General features: G+C 45.0%; 1 protein-coding gene across 2 annotated transcripts in view; it reads left to right on the top strand.

The window, feature by feature from the left end:
- The window catches only part of Cep72 (centrosomal protein 72), a 51,511-nt gene extending 39,150 nt beyond the window's left edge, over positions 1 to 12,361 (top strand). The window contains exons 7-12 of one of the 2 annotated variants that reach the window (XM_036207390.1): positions 295 to 599; positions 2,639 to 2,777; positions 4,243 to 4,439; positions 7,224 to 7,350; positions 10,298 to 10,409; positions 12,039 to 12,361. In XM_036207390.1, the coding sequence (XP_036063283.1) occupies positions 295 to 599; positions 2,639 to 2,777; positions 4,243 to 4,439; positions 7,224 to 7,350; positions 10,298 to 10,409; positions 12,039 to 12,204 (1,046 nt within the window). In that variant the 3' untranslated portion in view covers positions 12,205 to 12,361. Of the gene's footprint in view, positions 1 to 294; positions 625 to 2,638; positions 2,778 to 4,242; positions 4,440 to 7,223; positions 7,351 to 10,297; positions 10,410 to 12,038 lie in introns of both variants that reach the window. The other variant, XM_036207391.1, reaches the window with a different exon arrangement.
- The last annotated feature ends 3,910 nt before the right edge of the window (positions 12,362 to 16,271 follow it).

Raw genomic sequence — 16,271 nt, 5'->3', positions numbered from 1 at the left:
GCAAGTACTCCCAGAAGACTGCTACTTAATAAAGATGGATTCTGTCTACTTCATCCACGCTTTCCTCGAAATCCATGTTTTATGACATTGCTCCCTTGTGTGCCTCCTTTCATCTCCTACTTCCTCTTATGTGTCTTTATGTGTGTGCATAGATACTCTTGTGTTTGTTGCATATGCCTGTGTTTGATGGACACACATTCACATTTGTGGATTTTTTTTTAAATATAATAGCAGCCTCTATATCCCAGAGAATTCAGTCTAATGAGGACTCTGCTCACTTTCTCTGTATTACAGACTCTATGGATGTTGAGGACTGTGGTTCATCTTCTCAGAAATCAAGTTTGCCATCACAAAATATATTAAATTCTTTGCCTGTTCCTGAAAAGTACAGGAAGCGAAGGATGCCTGGTGGGAGATTCCAGGTGCCTTCAGACCGGGAGTGTCTGAGCTGCCTAGAGAGGGCTGATGTGCCCTCTGGCCTCAAGGAAAGTCTGAGCAGACAGGATGGCATGGAAGGCCACAGTCAGGTGGCCATGTCTCATCCCGAGTCTTTAGAGGCTGAAGAGCAGACATCTCATGGCACAAGTGACCCCAGAGTGGTGAGCAGCTGGAGCAGAGGGGTCAGCAGCTAGAGACATGCCTGTGGTGATATGTTGTGTATCAAATAAAGCTTGCCCTGAGGATCAGAGGACAGAGCCAGCCACTAGATTAAACATAGAGGCCAGGCAGTGGTGGTAAACACCTTTAATCCTAGCACTCAGGAGTCAGAGATCCATCTGGATTTCTGTGAGTTCAAGGCCACACAGCTCTACATGAGATTGATCCAGTGTAGGAGAGAACAGAGCCTGGCAGTGGTGGCACACACCTTTAACCCCAGTACTTGGGAATGAAACGCCTTTAATCCCAGCACTTGAGATCTCATACCTTTGCTACCAGTATTTGGGAAGCACAAGTACCAGTAATCCCAGCACTACAGGCAATGATATGGCTGGGCAGAGAAAGGCATGTAAGGCAGAGGAGACAGAAACTAGAGACCCCTTTCGATTGAGGACTGAGGGTCATTCAGTAACAAGTTTTGTGGAGTTGGTGGGGTAAGAAGTGGCTGTGGCTTGTTTCCTCTGATCTTTCATCATTTACCCCAATATCTGGCTCTAGGTTTTTATTATGACCAGTTAGAATGCATGCCTCATTCCCAGTAAGTGTGTTTTAGCAACACAATTTTCTTGCTTGCCACGTCTTATATTTCAGTACTAATTGTGACCCCACAGTGAAAGTTGCTTTTAAATGACTTCCTTGGTGCTTGATCACATGCATGCCTGTTCTAGTTCTCTGGTTCTGAGAGGCAAGTACAGCCACACAGTAGAGGTGATTTTCACATATTTACATTTGTCTCAAAAGTTGAATCAGGGTTTATGGCAGGTGAATCATCAGTAACTCTGTTATGAAGGGAGAATCTGGAAATGTATTTTATGGTTTCCTAAGGATTCATTCCTGCTGAGGGAATTAAGAATTCTCATACCCTCAAGGACACAGAGGCTTCCTAGAGGGGCTTCAAGGTGGTTGAGTCTTTGATTGGTCCTAAGCTGGACCTGAGGCAAAAATAAGGGAAGCTTGTACCAGGCTTTTTCTTTGGGGCCACCACTCAGCTCCCAAATCATGACACAGAAACTTATTATAATGGTCAGCCTAGCTTAGGCTCGTTATGGCTAGCTCTTTTAACTTAAATTAACCTGTTTCTCTTTATCTGCCTTTTGCCTTGGGTCTTTTTGCTTTTATTTCCTTCTCTGTGTCTTACTTTCACTATTCTGATGTCTGGCTGGCTGCTGGCTGGCTTCTCACCCTGGGTGTGTACCTCGTTCTCTCTTCTCTTCTCTTCTTTTTGAGCCTAGATTTCACCTCCTATTTATTCTGTCGTTCTGCCAGCCCCATCTATCCTTTCTCTGCCTAGCTGTTGGCTGTCCACCTCTTTATTAGACCAGTCATGTCTAAAGATGCAACACATCTTTATATAATTAAACACACATCCTTATATCATTAAACAAATACAGCATAAAGGTCAGGCAGTGGTGGCACACTCCTTTAATTCCAGCACTCGGGAGGCAGAGGCAGGTGGATCTCTGTGAGTTTGAGGCCAGCCTGGGCTACCAAGTGAGTTCCAGGAAAGGTGCAAAGCTGCACAGAAAAACCCTGTCTCGAAAAACCAAAACAAACAAACAAAAAAATTCCACAACAGAGGATGGCTATTTGGAGCCATAGTTAAGGTCACTTCTGGGATTTCTGGGCCATGTTAGAGACAGACGGTAGTTAGTTGACTACAGTGTTAGTTCAGGGGCAGTTTTCATATGTGATGTGACCATGTTGATTAGCAGCCTGTTTCTCGGGTCTCTGGATTGAGGAAAAGAAGGGAAATGTGGGAGGGGAGTGCTATGCTGTCACAGCCTCATGAGGAGCTAGCTTCACAAATGGATGTCTCCAAAGAAGGTGTCTCTTGTTCTCAGCCCAAGGTTGTGACCCTGGACATGGGTTTCTTCCATTATGGAGACAAGCATTTTATACTCTGGCTTGTTGTATTAGAGACTTAGCTTTTGCAGTGAGCTGCCAGCGTAAAGCCAGTCTTAAGCTTGTGTCTTCATTGTAGCTGTCTCCTAAACTTGGCTTGGCCGAAGTGCCTGAGCAGAGGCCTGCTCTGGAAGTGGCACTCCTGGAGGCACTCCTTGACCTAATAGACAGGTGCTCAAGTGGCAGTGGATCCCTGCATGACAACGAGGCATTCCTTGGTAAGTCCTGGCAGCATCTATTGGTAGATGCTGCTCAACTGCTAAGTTTGGGCCTCTCAGTGTTCACACAACCTGGGTTCCAGAGAAATGGATAATTATGCCCATGCTAGATAACAGACATCTTCGAGTGAGTATTGCATGTTTGTTACATGTCCTACCTACTGTCACTGCCCTTCTTGGTGGCTGGAGGGCTTTGTTTCTATGGGCTACCATCTACCATGCTACAAATGCTGTGCCCATTGTTGGTCTCTAATTACTCTGTCATCTTATGGGCATTTGGAAGGCTGGGAAACTATCTGCTGTTTTCTGATTTTCTAGGTATGTCTGATTAAGTACAGGACCCTAGAGTCACAAAGCTTCAGATATGTGATAGGAACCCAACAAGATTGTTTTCCCTACTGAGTCTCAAATATTATTAATAGACCAGCCTTGGGTCTATTTGCTTCTGCAGACTGGAGATTCAGAATGAGAATGTGCTAGGGTTCCTCATGCAGTGTTGTGCTCTGAGCCTAGGCAATGGCTGCTTTCTCCAGAAGCTTGGGCTATATATGAGTGTCCTTTGGGAGCCAGGCCCATCATCACTGAGCTGCCTAAGCTACTACCTGCCATGGCTTCTGTCTTAATCAGGGTTAGTATTGCTGTGATGAAACACCATGGCCAAAGCAAACCAGAGGAAAAGGTTTATTTAGCTTACTCTTCCACATCACAGTTCATCATCAAAGGAAGTCAGGACAGGAACCTGGAGGCAGGAGCTGATGCAGAGACCATGGAAGGATATTGCTTATTGCCCTGCTCCTCATGGCTTGCTTAATCTGCTTTCTTACAGAATCAGGACCACCATCCCAGAGATGTCCATCCCCCACCCCCATCATGGGCTGAGCCCTCCCCCATTAATCACTAATTAAGAAAATGCCCTACAGACCTGCCTGCAGCCCCATCTTATAGGGCATTTTCCTAAGTGAGGTTCAGATGACTTTAGCTTGTGTCAGGTTGACTCAAAGTAGCCAGCAGTTCCTGACCACTACCCTCAGGGGTTGAGGCTGTGACCGTTTTAGTTATTCCTGGATCAGAAACCTGGAAACTGCAGTACTGGATCCTGGTGACTGTACATGTATTCTTTCATCAGGGCCAGTGTATTGCTGCAACAGAAGGGGTCTGTGATAGCTGTGATGGTTGTGATGCTGTTGCCACCTTGGAGTTTACAGGCCAGGCTACCACATACTCACCATATCTTCCTGATGTGGCTACCTGGCATATGTAGCCTTTTCTCAGGGTTGCCTTTCTATAAATTAAAAGCCATGTCCGTTATTCTTACAGGGAAGCAAGCAAGGTGGTTTCAGGACACCGGTGTCTGTTTTTCTTTTGTGCTCTGCTTTCCAGTCACATAGCTGTGTAGTGAGCATTTTGTTTTTATGTTCCATCCTGTAGCTGTGATATGGTAACTGTACTTCCTTTTGACTTCCAGCTCAGGCCAAGCATGTTTTATCATCTCTTCAAGACTTCACAGCAGCTCGGGACAGTTCAGCACTTGAAAAGGAAGAAATTAGCTACCTATCTCTTGAAAATAAGTCTCTGCAAAGCCGCCTCGCTGAGCAGCAGCAGCAGTACACTGCTGCGGTGAACAAGGTGATGGCGGAACTCAACAGTTCAAGGAAGGAGCTGGTGAGCATTAGTCATCTGCTCTGTGTTGTTTGCATTTGTTCACGGCATGAGGGAAAGACAGATCTGGCCCACAGACCAAGGGCAGTGCTGGCTGTTCTGCTCCACAGCCACTCTTGGGCTCCCTCTTGCTGCTCCAGATCAAGCAGCTTCCCCCTATTAGCAGCTATTGCCTCCAGGAATCCACCTGTTTCACATCCAGGTCCCAGAAAAAGTGAACCTGTGATGGTGTTGCTGCTGATTGCCAAAATTCTGCCTGGTGCTCTCTTCTCAGAGAGTCTGGATGGAAGAGATGGGGGAAGAAGAAATGAACCAGACTCATTCTGTCCCTGGCATAGGCTTCTCAGTCCTGCTGCATAAGGTTCCAATTATCTGGGTTATCTGTGGTCTTTGCTCTGTTCTGCACCAACCAGGTAACATTAGAAGGTTGTGTCTGAGTCTAAGGGACTCTCTAACACCAGATGGTACCCAGAAAGAACCATACAAACTTGGACTTGTCCTCTAAGTTGATCCTTATGGGTGTATTGTGTTTACTTTAGTATTGGGGTGCCCTCACTTCTTTTAAGTTTATGTTGATGGTTGAAGGGTTGGACCACAGAGCCACCTACCAGTGCATCCGCCAGAGTAAGTACCAATCTTCTACTTAGCTCTGTGGCTTTGTAGTACATAACCTCAAAATGATCCATGGACCAACATGGCTGTGGCCAGCTTCTGCAGTAGACTGAGATTAACTAAGCACAAATCAGTTGCCAAGACTCAAGACTCTCATCTGAAAGCCCAACAGGTCAGGATCTTCTTCAGGCTTGCTCACAGAAGGCCTTGATGATATGTGGGCCTCTGTATGGGCTGCGGGAGTCTTCATGACACCAAGAAGGGGATACGAGTCTATCCCTTCTGCCAGTGGATTGGTCCACTCCTGGCAAGGTCAGCACCTAGGAACCATGTACACTCTGGGTTAGTGGGTCCCTGCAGCAGCTGCCTGGCTTGTCTCCTGTGTTAGTCACCTGTTTTGTAAAATAGATGAATATACCACAGTATTTCTAGGGGAAATTTAAAGTTGCCTGACAAATAATATCTTCATTTTGGGAAGATCTAAACAAGAGATGACACTCGGAATCTCATTTTAGAAAACAAAGAACAGTGAACTGACACAGATGGTCGCTGGTATTGAAAGCACTATGGATCTCCAGCATGTGCACAGAGCTCTTGCATCTGGAGAGGGCCAGAGCCCAGTGTACCTAGACTGCAGTGCTATGCAGAGTATTGTCTATGTGGGATTGTTGGCCCCATGGGACACAGTATAGTGTTACAAGAAAACAATCAGTAGTACCTGTTAAGGCAGACACAGTATGAGTCAACCCTGCAGTATGGAAGTAATACACAGAAGTATCTGTGCTGAAGGGCAGCCTTAAGTGCCAGGACAGGAACAGGCTAAAGTTCCCTGTCTTTTTGAGTGAGCTGAGTGAGCTATGCTTCTGGTTATCAAGCCTTGGAGAAGAAGGGGTAGCCTAGAAAGTGGATCAGGAGTTCATATGGTAAAAACCACCTCCTTGGACAGCTGGGAAAGTGCCTGTAAAGGACCAATAAGAGCCACTGTCCAGAGTGATTATTAACAAGTCCTAGTGAGCTTCACTGGGTAGGGACGTTAGTCTGCATGGAGCTTCCTGTGACATCTAGAATTATGTCTTGAGGCAGAGGCTCTGCCCCTAACCTGGTATCCTAAATAGTTTCCAAGGCACATGTACCTGCCCAGTCTGGATGTGTTCAGTCCCCTGCTGCCTTTGCCCATCACAGCATGGAGTATGATTGAGAGGTGGGAGCCAGCACAACCCAGCACTGAGAGCTAGTGCCAGAAGGAAGAGCCTATGTGGGGACCTCATTGCAGGAGGTGCTTTGAAAGGAAGATTTAAAGATGCAGCTGAGAGAAATGGTTTTGGGTCTGGCAGCCAGCCTTTAATAGGAGGCATCCTGCCTAGTGGGCATATTTGTGTGGAGAAGGTAGGCTTGCCATATACAAAATAAGTTTCCTGTGAACTGGTCTTGGGTCTTGGTGCTATGCCTGTTATACTCCTCTTTTCCTGGTGGGAGGCATGGGGTCCTGTCTAGAGCCTAGACCTTTATGAGTATGTCTGCTACCTGAGCTGCAGGTGGGTGAGTACAGATCTGTGGGAGCCCTGACTTCACAGGCAGCTTGCATGGCTCCTGTCGAGAAGGTGACCTTTGGCACCTTTGCAACAGCTGTCATTACTGACTCTGATAGTAGTCCTGGTCTCTGTCTTATGTTTCAGTCTTAACACCCAGCTTATAGTCAGCCTTTTCCCTGCCTGTGAAGATGTTCAATTCCTACTTGTGATAGGGGATAACTGATAGAGTTCCCCCACATTTGTAGACTGAGAAGCCAGATCATAATGGAGTTCCCATAGGAAGGATACCAGTAATACTGAATAGTATAGAAGCCCTGGGCATCTCTGTGACAATATGATCCTCATGGAGGGAGAGGACCCACCAGCTATAGTCATTGCTCTTCTAGTATTGCACCTGAATTCCTCTGATGCATATCCCGCCTCCCCTCTCCCCTTTCCTCATATCCTTCCCCTTCCATGGGGAGTTAGGGGAGCCTGCTGGTGGGAGAGTACGCTTGAGTGTGATTTTTGCTTTGTGTTGTGATTCAGAATTATACTGTGGAAAGGGAAACTTGAGTCTATGGTGAGTGTCCAAAATTTTATCCCATTTGTTAAATATATTGACTGAACTTGACTTGTCTACATTTGTTTTCTATGCTTCCAGGACACATTGAGGCAACATTTAGACAAATCTTTGGAAGAGAATAGTAACTTAAAATCTCTTCTATTCAGCATGAAAAAAGAAGTAAAAACTTCAGACACGTCAGCTGCATTAACTTTGCAGATCACTGGTAAGTGTACAGTTTATTTGGTAACACTCCTTAGTGAAATTTGAGTGCTCATGCATGCATAGGGTAGACATTGTTCTAAATAACTTTATGCCAGGAGTTGGAATCAGTGAATACTGTCTGAGTGGGTCTAGAGACCCAGTCCAGTTGTTAATGGCTATCTATAGCAGCTAGTCTGGGGCAGTGTGTGGAGGTCACTTCTTTGGCTCTTTCCACCACCATCTACATCTTGACTCTTCTGCTTCCTGAGAAAGCAGGTGTCTTGATCACTGTTTCTTTCAGATCCAGATAATTTTTATTTCTTTATGTACTTTCTGGGGTGTTTTGTTTTTCCATTTCAAAAAGAGTCAAGCCTTCTGTGTTTCAGAAGGGCAGACTGTTGATCACACATTGCTCTTGTTTCAAGGGAAACTTCAGAGAGCTAGGAGGTAACTGCCTCCTGCCTGATCCTTGGCACCAGAGCCTTTGGAACACAAAGCACTACAGTTGAGGAGTGCCACCCAGGTCTGACTCTTGAACCAAGTGTCTCCTCAGATTCCTTGCTGCTTGCTATTATTAGGGTGTTTTGTTGAATAATACGAGTTCTTTCTTTTCTTTTTTTTTTTTTTTTAATTAGAGGGGATTTTTGGTTTTTGTTTTGTTTGGGGGATGTCATTCCTCAGGTGCCATCCCATTTTATTTATTTATTTTCTTTTTGAGATTATAATATATCATTTTCCCATTCCCCTTCCTTCCTCTAGACCCTTTCATATACCATTTACTTCCAAATTCATAGCCTCCTTTTTCATTAATTGTTGTTAAGTGCATATATGCATATGTATGTATATGTGTATGTGTATATATTCTTAAATATAACCTTCTCAGTCTATATAATGTTACTTGTATGTATGCTTAGTTCTTTGTGTAGGGTTGAAGCTTCATGGTCTTTCCCTGTCCACTTAGGCATGTCTGTTGTTCAGCTCATGTTTAAGCAGTCGTGTTGACAAGATTTTATGGGTATAGCTTCTGACATTACCAGAAGACACAGTCTTATAGCCAGCCCCATGATCCTCTGGCTCTCACAGTCTTTCCCACCCCCACCCCTCTTCCACACTGTTTCCTGAAACTTAAGTGTGGTGAATTATTTGTAGATGTATCCATTGGGACTGGGCTCCACAATTTTGCATTTTGATTGGTTGTTGTTTTCTATAATCTGTTGCAAAGAGACATTTCCTTGATGAGGGGGGAGGACTATACTTATCTGTGGGTATAAGGACAAATATAATTTAAAGTGTAGTTAGAGATTATGCTGGTTTGGTAAAGTGATGGTTATAGGTTTTCCTCCAAGATTCATGATTTCACTAGCCCTAGGTTTCCAGTACCAGGCATGATTTCCCTCTTGTTGAGTGGGTCTTAGGTCCATAATGAAAGCTCTTGGTTATTGCCAAGGTATGCATGCCACTCTGCACCCTTAGGGTTAATCCTGCCATGCTGGTTGTTTCTATGAGACATTACATACATTGTCTTGGCCTATTCCTTCTAGCCTTGCCCTCACTTCTTATGTGATACTCTCTACTGCTAATCTAGCATGAGTTTTCTGACATTCTGTAATTCTGATTCGGGTGCTCTTTATTTCTTGTGTCATTTTATGTTTGTCTTTACTCATTTTGAAATGGTGGGTGGGGAGTGGGGGTGGACCTGTTTTGTAGACCTGGCTCTCAGGAGCTATGATTCCTCACACTCCTGCTGTGGCTGCAGGACCTTTCTATCATTCACTTTACATGACACTTGTCTTTCAAGGAGATAAGCCATGGCACCTTTTCTGAGTACATGGATTAGAAATACAGCTGCCTCCTTTTTGGAATTTCTTGGTGTCCCCCCCTCCCCCTTCTCTCTGTTGTCATGGTTTGCTCAGCGTTTTCCAACAGCAGCTGTCTTTCCCAATGAGGACCCTGTTCTAAAAGGGACTGGGATGGCCAACTCCTTAGACAAAGTACAACACCTGGTCTCCCCCTCACTAGCAAGGTGAAACCTTCACTTAATCTACCATAGTCCTGTCAGTGGCCCAGGAAAATGGGTCTTTTGGGTCTCTTCCACATTGTATCTGTCAGATGCCTCACTAATGACAAATACCCCCATAGATGTAGACATCATGCAATTCCATACCTCTGGGGCTTGGCCTAGTCCCTTGGATTAGGGACTTGACACTCCTCTGGGGTTTGGGTTTTCATCTAGCATCTCTTGAAGTTTGGTTAATGTGGGGCTCTTGGGAGGCCCTGAGGCCAGGCCGCCACTGCTGTCTTCCCTAGAACCCCTTTGACTTATGCTCTTGTCACAAATCATCCCAGATGTTTGTGCACTGCTGGTTGCTGAGAAGTGTATGCCAGTGCCATTGCCAGCCTCTACCACACTGTCCTTCCTGGAGCCTTGTGTCTTCATATGGCTTTATCTGTATCCTTTGTTCAGATGTGGGGAGCCAGTAAATGAGGTATCTCTTTCCCTCTTGAATTGGAAACTCAGAAATAAATAAGAGTCACATAGATTGAAAGAGAACACCAGCTCTGGCAGTGGTAGGAAGAAATGAGTGGGTACATCAGCCATATGGCCACCACAGACTTCATAATGCTTCTCCCTAAGCCATAGGCTCCCTCATGGGTGTAGGTTGATTCCCGAAGGAGACTCTACAGGCAGATCCAGTGGAGGAGTCTTCTGCTAGTGCCAGGTCTGTGTCTGCCATCACCTTCTGCTTCCACATAGGGATGTGTCTCCTCAGGCTTACCAGCTTTAGGGTATCAGGTATGAGTGGCAGGGGTATGAGTTCCCATAGAGGGAGACAGATGTTGCCTTGATACTCTTCACCCCTGTCTTTGTGTCTCTGATATTCTTTTTCTGGCTGTAATCTAAACCAGAATGGTCAAAAAGTGTGAATGAACATCACTACACAACACTACTTCCTTTCTTCCTCCCTCAGGACTTCAGGCAAGTATGAAACAGCTCTCAGGGGAAGTTGTGGAGCTGAAGCAGCACTTGGAGCACTATGACAAGATCCAGGAGCTCACACAGATGCTGCAGGAGAGTCACAGGTCCATGTCTGTGTGGGCCACAGGGGTGGGGTGGGGGCACCGAGAAACAGCTGACAGTGTCTCTCAGGAGTTGGTGTTCAGGACCCACATGCACATCCGAGAATATTTCCTTCTTGGTAAAAATTGAGATGATGATGACTGCAAGCACTCTGAGGTATAGTCTGGAAAGTATGCAGCCTGAGGTGTGGACCCTGAGGTGAACACCCTGAGGTGAACACCTGAGGTGTACATGAATCAGGAGGTATGGATAGGAAATCTGAGGGCTAAGTACATGTGAGAGATGGTGAGGCATGGTTCCTGTGGTATGTACTTTCCCTTCACTGCAGCCCACGGCTGTTCACCTAGAAAAATGGAAATTATATTTCTACTTCTTCTGTGTGGGTAGTCAAAGGGGGACTAGGAATGTTGGGTTGGGAAAGGCAGACCCTCGCTTTGTTGAGCAAGTTTCTTCTGGGAAGGAGGCAACAGGTCATCAGAGCAGCCCTGTTCCTGGAGCCTCCAGTGGGAGGGCTGGCCTGTAGTCATTGTTACCACTTCCCTCCTTCCTCCCTTCTAACCCTTCTCATTGTTTCCTTACTAGGTGACCACATACCTTTATGTGGAGTCAAGCTAAGCCAGGCTCTCCCTTTAGGTCATTACAGGCCGGCCAAGGGCCCATCACAGGCCTGAGTTACAGTAGTTGGAGGGAAAGGCTTTTGGCAGAAAAGACTGTACTGCGACTCAGTAGGGAGGAATGGAAGGAAGGAATCTGAGCTACTCATTTAGGGGCAAAAGCAATAGCAGGCAAAACAGTATACTCTTGGAATCCAATGGGCCATCTGTGGTATATCCAGTGACGTTGGTGGTTGAGCTCTCAGCATCCCAGCCCAGATATGGGCAGAGCAAGGTGCAGAACTCTGAAGACAGTGGGTCAGGCTTTGGTCCACTCATGCGCGTGCTGTTGTGCAGTAGCCGTTTCTGTGATTTCAGCAGACAGGGCCAGCACCTGCTTAGTCGACTATTCAATGGGGTGACTGTTTTCAAAAGTGGCAGAGGTTAGTATTATTTGCTTTATCTAAACTTGTGATGCTGTTCACTGTGGACACCTTGGGGAACTGAGTGGTGTTGAGAATTTGTGAAAAATGCAGTAGCATTCTGAATCCAGCTCTGCACGTACTGTTGCCACAGCACAATTAACCATGTAGGACTAGGAATTAGAAACATTGCAGTAGTGGGTCTTTCTAGAGCAGAATATGGCTTTATTAGCCATAAAGGTTATCATTGTCTTGTCATAGAACTGTGGTATGTCAGGAAGACATCACCATTCACTCCTTCAGCTTGTTCCCAAGCTCAGCTCACAGTGACCAGAAGTGCCTTTAGGAGGCTTGCTCAAGCCAAGGGGTCAGGTTGCACCCCATGTATGGTATGGGAAAGTCATAGACAGGGACAGTCGTCAGTAAGAAGGGGAAGATAATGGAGCCATGAACAAGTGGTGGCCTTGGCACTGCTGCGTTCAGGAAAACTCGGCCAGAACAAGGGCTGGAGATGCCTTTATGCTGGTGGATCTTGAGCTAGGCTGTGGCAGCTGGGACACGACAGCAGGCTGGGTACTGGGAGGAACTCGGCAGTTATTCTCCTTTTGTCCTCCAGTTCCCTAGTCAGCACCAATGAACATCTCCTGCAGGAGTTGAGCCACACGCGGGCACAACATAGAGCCGAGGTAGAGCAGATGCACTGGAGCTTCCAGGAGTTTAAGAAGACTGCTGCCCTCTTCCCTCACCATAGCTCCCGACTTGGAGGCCGCCAGTCCTGCTAGCTCCTACTGAGCTGTGCCTGGGCAGGTATCCATCTGAATACCCTGGTGAGACTGTAATTACCTTAGAATCCTCAAAATGTGTTCATTGTCTAAAGTTCAGCTTGCTTATTTGTCCTAAATTGATCTTTGACCCTGGGGCTTTGCCGAGTTTGAAATGCCTGTTTGTCATTACTCATCCTGTCATAAAGTACCTGTAGTATCTTTCCCTCCCATTTCGTGAAATTTTTGTGTAATTAAAATAAGTTTTCATGTGACAAGAAGTCTTTATTTAAAGAACTAATATATTGTTATGTCTAAAAAGTAAACCTTTTAAGTGGCTCTTTATAAATTATAACTGACTTTCTCTTTAAATTCTTCTATAAAAACCAGTTACACACAGTAAATAAGCAAGAAGAAGTAAGTGCCAAGTTGTAATAAAAAATAACATTTAGGGGTTGAGGATTTAGCTCAGTGGTAGAGTGCTTGCCTAGCAAGCGCAAGGCCCTGGGTTCGATCCTCAGCTCCACAAAAAAAATAAATAAATAACATTTATAAATGTGAAAAACATTTTAAGAGTTTGTATGTTACCATGTCATAGTAAAAAAATAAAACAAAACAAAACAAAAAAACTCCCCACTCCCTGCCTCACCCTTAGCTTGCAGTAACTCCTGCAAATAAACAGACAATTCAGCCAAAAGCCAGGGGAAGACTTAAATACAGTGTACAAAATGAAACCCTGATGACTAAATATGTAAAAAGTGCTCATTAGAATAGGCAAATTTAACCCACCAGGAAGATACTTCTTCTAGAGTGAAGCCAGTGCACCAGTACTGGTGCTGCTGAGTACAGTCACTCTGAGAATGCCTGAGGTTGTCTAGAAAGCTATTGTGAATATCTTGAAGGAGTCGAAGGAAACATGAACATAATGAAATAAAACCTTACTAACAAAGGATTGAATATCTGAAACTTTTTGAGCATCGTGTTGGTGTCCAAATAGTCACACTTAGACTAGGAGTGCATCTCCGTGTGAAATACCTGCCGGACATACACGAGCCTCAATTCCATTTCTAGCCTGAAGTGGGGGAATGAAAAACAAAACAAAACATGATACCCAGAAAGATCTACATTTTTCTGATTAGGAATGCTCACCTGGAAGTCTGTAAATTAAAAAGGGGGGGTAGGTTTAGCTCAGTGGTAGAGCACTTGCCTAGCAAGCACAAGGCCCAGGGTTCGATCCTCAGCTCCAAAAAAAAAAGAAGAAAATTTGAAATCTAGAACACTTGTTCCAAGTTTGGATATGAGAAATAGCCTAAGATTCTGGGATTTGGGGATCATATTTATAAACAGTGGCTTTCCTTTTTATTTTTTAATAATATTTCTGAGGGAACTTTCAAACTTTATTCTGGTTCTGTGTATCAGTCTTTTTATTATTAGCTCATTCTTGGTACTAATTTTTTTTAAGTTTTCCTTTTGTGGTCATTGTGATATTGTGAAATAAATATTTGGGTTTTGTTGGTTTCCAAGCACACAGCACCTAGAACCTTTAGACTCTCTGAAGGATGGTATCATTGTGTGCTTGGCTTCAGGATGTGGCTGGCCACTGGAAAGATACAGTGTGACCCCCAACCCTAAGCTCCCAGAAGTGAAGGAGATGATGGTTAAATAGATCACCAATGACCAGAGTTAATAAGGCCTACATAATAGAGTTTTGTAGTGATATTTGCTCCACCCATGACCTTGGGCTCTACAGCCCAAAAGAGGTGGTGCTTCCTGCCATTGTATGTGACCTCTTAGAAGGAGTTGGAGAAGAGTCACATGCCCCATCTCCCTGCTCCTGCACGCAAGGCAGATTCGCTCCTGGTCAGCTCTGTGGACAACTTTTGCTGTCTACTCCATTCTGTATTTGTGAATGTTTCCTCAATTTATATCTTACATTCTGTTGCCCATTTAATAGACTCACATGGATTGATCGTAATAAGTGGCACCCACATTACAAAAAGACCCCACACTCCTGTTTGCAGCCTCTGGGGCAGCAGTGGCAGGTTGGCTCAGAGGCTTGTGTGCTTGCTGCAGGAACTTTCTTTGTGAGTAGAGTTTTTATACCAATTCAGTATGATTGTTTTAAGATGTGGCAGAGCCTGTTCTCTCCAACAGCCCAGTCTCTCCTGAGTTGATTTGGGGCCACAGTGTGTGAGGAACTCAGGTGTGTCCTGCGGGACCAGACAGAGGAAAAGCCAGCTGCTGAGCCACTTCAGTAGTTGTCCTAATGGACCTTGGTCTCAGCCTCACAAGGTCAGAAAGATTCTCCCGCCCAAGCCCTGCATTGGCCCAGGTAGATTTTGTGTTCAGAGCAGTGAGTGAGTTTCAAGCCTCAACTTTGAGGCTTTGGGGGCATTCAGCTGTGTTCTGCAGCTCCTAACCCCCAAGTCAGGAGTTGTATGATAACTGTCTATCTGTTTGAGTTTTTGTAAGTCCTGTATGTCTATGAATTAATTTACGTTGCCTTGGTTTTCAGATTATTTTTTACATAAAACTGATAATCTTTGATTAGTGCTTTAACAGCTTCAGTATTTGAAGTTGTACCAATGTGTGGATATGTTGTGACACTTGAGCTTTTAATAAGAAGACCTCGCTATCTGGGTAAGAAGATAGTCTCTGGCCATTGGCTCTACCTCAGCTCCACACCACAGACATGCTCTACCTCAGCTCCACACCACAGACATGCTCTACCTCAGCTCCACACCACAGACATGCTCTACCTCAGCTCCACACCACAGACATGCTCTACCTCAGCTCCACACCACAGACATGCTCTACCTCAGCTCCACACCACAGACATGCTCTACCTCAGCTCCACACCACAGACATGCTCTACCTCAGCTCCACACCACAGACATGCTCATCAAGCCAGTGAACAAGTAGGCCTGGTGTTCCCATCTTCAGTGAGTTACTGGTGGGTGAACTCACGCTCATTCTGTGCTTTACCTTTTCAGCATGTATCTGCTGAACCAGCTTCCTGTCTGTCCTTCCTCCTGATGCCAGTCATGGCATTAGACATTTCCCAAAATTACAAATGTATTTGGGTTTATTGTTTCATCAGTTTTCCTGTTTTGTATTTCTTTGCTTTTGTTCTGTCTGCCGTTCCATTTTGTATATTTGTTTTAGTGTGATTTTTTCTGGCTCCAGTGTCGTCATTGTTTGTTTAGTTGGTGCTTGGTTTTTCTGGGGTGTTGTTGTTGTTGTTTTATTTGTTCTGTTTTGAGACACGGTCCTGACTATGTAGCCTTGGCTGGCCTGGAGCTCACCATGTAGACCAGGCTGACCTTGAACTCACAGAGATCCTCTAGCCTCTGCCTTCTGAGTGCTGGGATTAGAGGTGTGCACCACTACTCCTGGCCACTTTTAGATTGTGTCTTTTTAGCTTCTCTACCCCTGCTAATCAGGAAGCTGGCCAGCACTCTGGATACCTCCAAGGTACACAGGAGCCTGTGAGCACTAGCCTCTCTTTTCACCTTTGGGTTTGTGTGTGATTGTTCCCAAGTATCTTAATGAAATATTTTTAGTTTCACAAAATATTTGCATAGCTACTATTAATCTGAAGCCACCTGCCTGCTTATTGTCTTTGTTTTACTTTATGTCAAAGACATTTCCTTGTGACCACTTTTCTGCATTTAGTTTTTTTGTTTTTTGGGTTTGTTTTTTGTTTGTTTGTTTGTTTGTTTGTTTTGCCTACTGGTAGCAAATTATTAATTTCTAAAAAAACTTTTTTCCCTTCCTCTTGAGTAGCAGTCTTCCTGGACTAGTATTTGAGGTTGACCTGAATTTTACTCATCAGATTGATGATGTGCCTGCCTTTGGAATGCTGGTATGCAAGTTTATGGGGTCTGCCTTAAGTCTGGACCTCACCTAAGGGCCAGACCTGGCCTTGAATCCAACAGATGGCTGGTGTATGGGCCCTGTCTGAGTAAGAGTAACATGAGGCTCTCTGCTGGTTAGCACCTCCATGTTAGTACCCAGGTATCAAGGCCCTGCTGGCCAGAGGATGTGACAACTCGTATAGATAGCATATACTTTGAGGAAAATAGAAA

The sequence above is a fragment of the Onychomys torridus genome, chromosome 15 (genome assembly GCF_903995425.1).
Source record: "Onychomys torridus chromosome 15, mOncTor1.1, whole genome shotgun sequence".
Taxonomy (NCBI): Eukaryota; Metazoa; Chordata; class Mammalia; order Rodentia; family Cricetidae; genus Onychomys; species Onychomys torridus.
The sequence above is the reverse complement of the archived record's forward strand: the minus strand, read 5'-3'. Positions and strand labels throughout refer to the sequence as shown.